The sequence below is a fragment of the Alexandromys fortis genome, unplaced genomic scaffold, assembly GCF_014885135.2.
Source record: "Alexandromys fortis isolate MF-2015 unplaced genomic scaffold, M_Fortis_MF-2015_v1.1 scaffold_13, whole genome shotgun sequence".
NCBI lineage: Eukaryota > Metazoa > Chordata > Mammalia > Rodentia > Cricetidae > Alexandromys > Alexandromys fortis.
The window spans coordinates 12402654-12403793 of record NW_026067908.1 but is presented as its reverse complement, the minus strand read 5'-3'; the positions used below and the strand labels follow the sequence as shown (position 1 = coordinate 12403793).

Below are 1140 nucleotides of genomic sequence, written 5' to 3'. Positions count from 1 at the left end.
CACAATTATAATAAAATATAAAGGATTTTTTTAAAATAGAGAAGCCTAATATTTAACTTTGTCTCAGCACTCAGATGACCTTTTCTGTGACCCTAATACTTTGTCATTCATGAAACCTCCTTTGCCTTCCCATGGGATGACTATGCTTGCTCCCTTTTTTCTGCATAGGAAATGTTAAACTAATGGGAGGTCCTTTTGTGACTGGCGGCGGACGAGGACGGACCGCCATGAAGGCCTTGGGCACACTCCGGGAGTACAAGGTGGTGGGGTGCTGCTTGCCCACCCCGAAATGCCACACACCACCGCTGTACCGAATGCGCATCTTCGCGCCCAACCATGTGGTGGCTAAGTCCCGCTTCTGGTACTTCGTGTCACAGCTGAAGAAGATGAAGAAGTCATCCAGGGAGATCGTGTACTGTGGGCAGGTATTCGAGAAGTCCCCCCTGCGCGTGAAGAACTTCGGCATCTGGCTGCGCTATGACTCCCGCAGTGGGACACACAACATGTACCGCGAGTACCGCGACCTGACCACTGCTGGGGCTGTCACACAGTGCTACCGAGACATGGGTGCCCGGCATCGTGCCCCTGCACACTCCATCCAGATCATGAAGGTGGAAGAGATCGCCGCTGGCATATGTCGCAGGCCAGCTGTCAAGCAGTTCCATGACTCCAAGATCAAGTTCCCACTGCCCCACCGTGTTCTGTAGCGCCAGCACAAGCCTCGCTTCACTACCAAGAGGCCTAACACCTTCTTCTAGACCCAGAGACCCACTGAATAAAGCTCCAGAGTTCTGCCTGGGGAAAAAAAAAAACAAAAACGAATGGGAGGTTAGTTCAGGTCCATCACTAGCTTCCTGGGTGACTTCAAATAAGTCTGTTACTATTTCTTGGTTTTGTTATCTTCTGGTGTGTCATTCTGATTGTGGGGACCTGGCTCAAGAATTCCTGGCACTTTAGGTAGAGGCTTATGCCTGTAATCTCAACACTAGGATCAGAGGCCAGAAGATCAGGAGTTCAAGGTCATCCTCAGCTTCAAGTTCGAAATCAGAGTTAGGAGCATGAAACTCTGCCTCAAAAATTTGAGGAGAGGAGAAGAAGGAAGAAGAAGAGGGAAGGGGGAAGAGGAGAGGAGGGAGGAAG

At 50.2% G+C, this 1140-nt stretch overlaps 1 protein-coding gene across 1 annotated transcript; it reads left to right on the top strand.

Annotated features, from left to right (window-relative positions):
- Positions 1-227: 227 nt before the first annotated feature.
- LOC126497993 (60S ribosomal protein L18a-like) lies at positions 228-792 on the top strand. The gene has a single exon (XM_050136306.1). The coding sequence runs from the start codon at positions 228-230 to the stop codon at positions 705-707; it is 480 nt and encodes a 159-aa protein (XP_049992263.1). The 3' UTR covers positions 708-792.
- Positions 793-1140: the final 348 nt, after the last annotated feature.

Excerpts from the sequence above, each read along its gene's own strand:
- LOC126497993 (XM_050136306.1), top strand. The coding sequence starts at position 228 with ATGAAGGCCTTGGGCACACTCCGGGAGTACAAGGTGGTGGGGTGCTGC.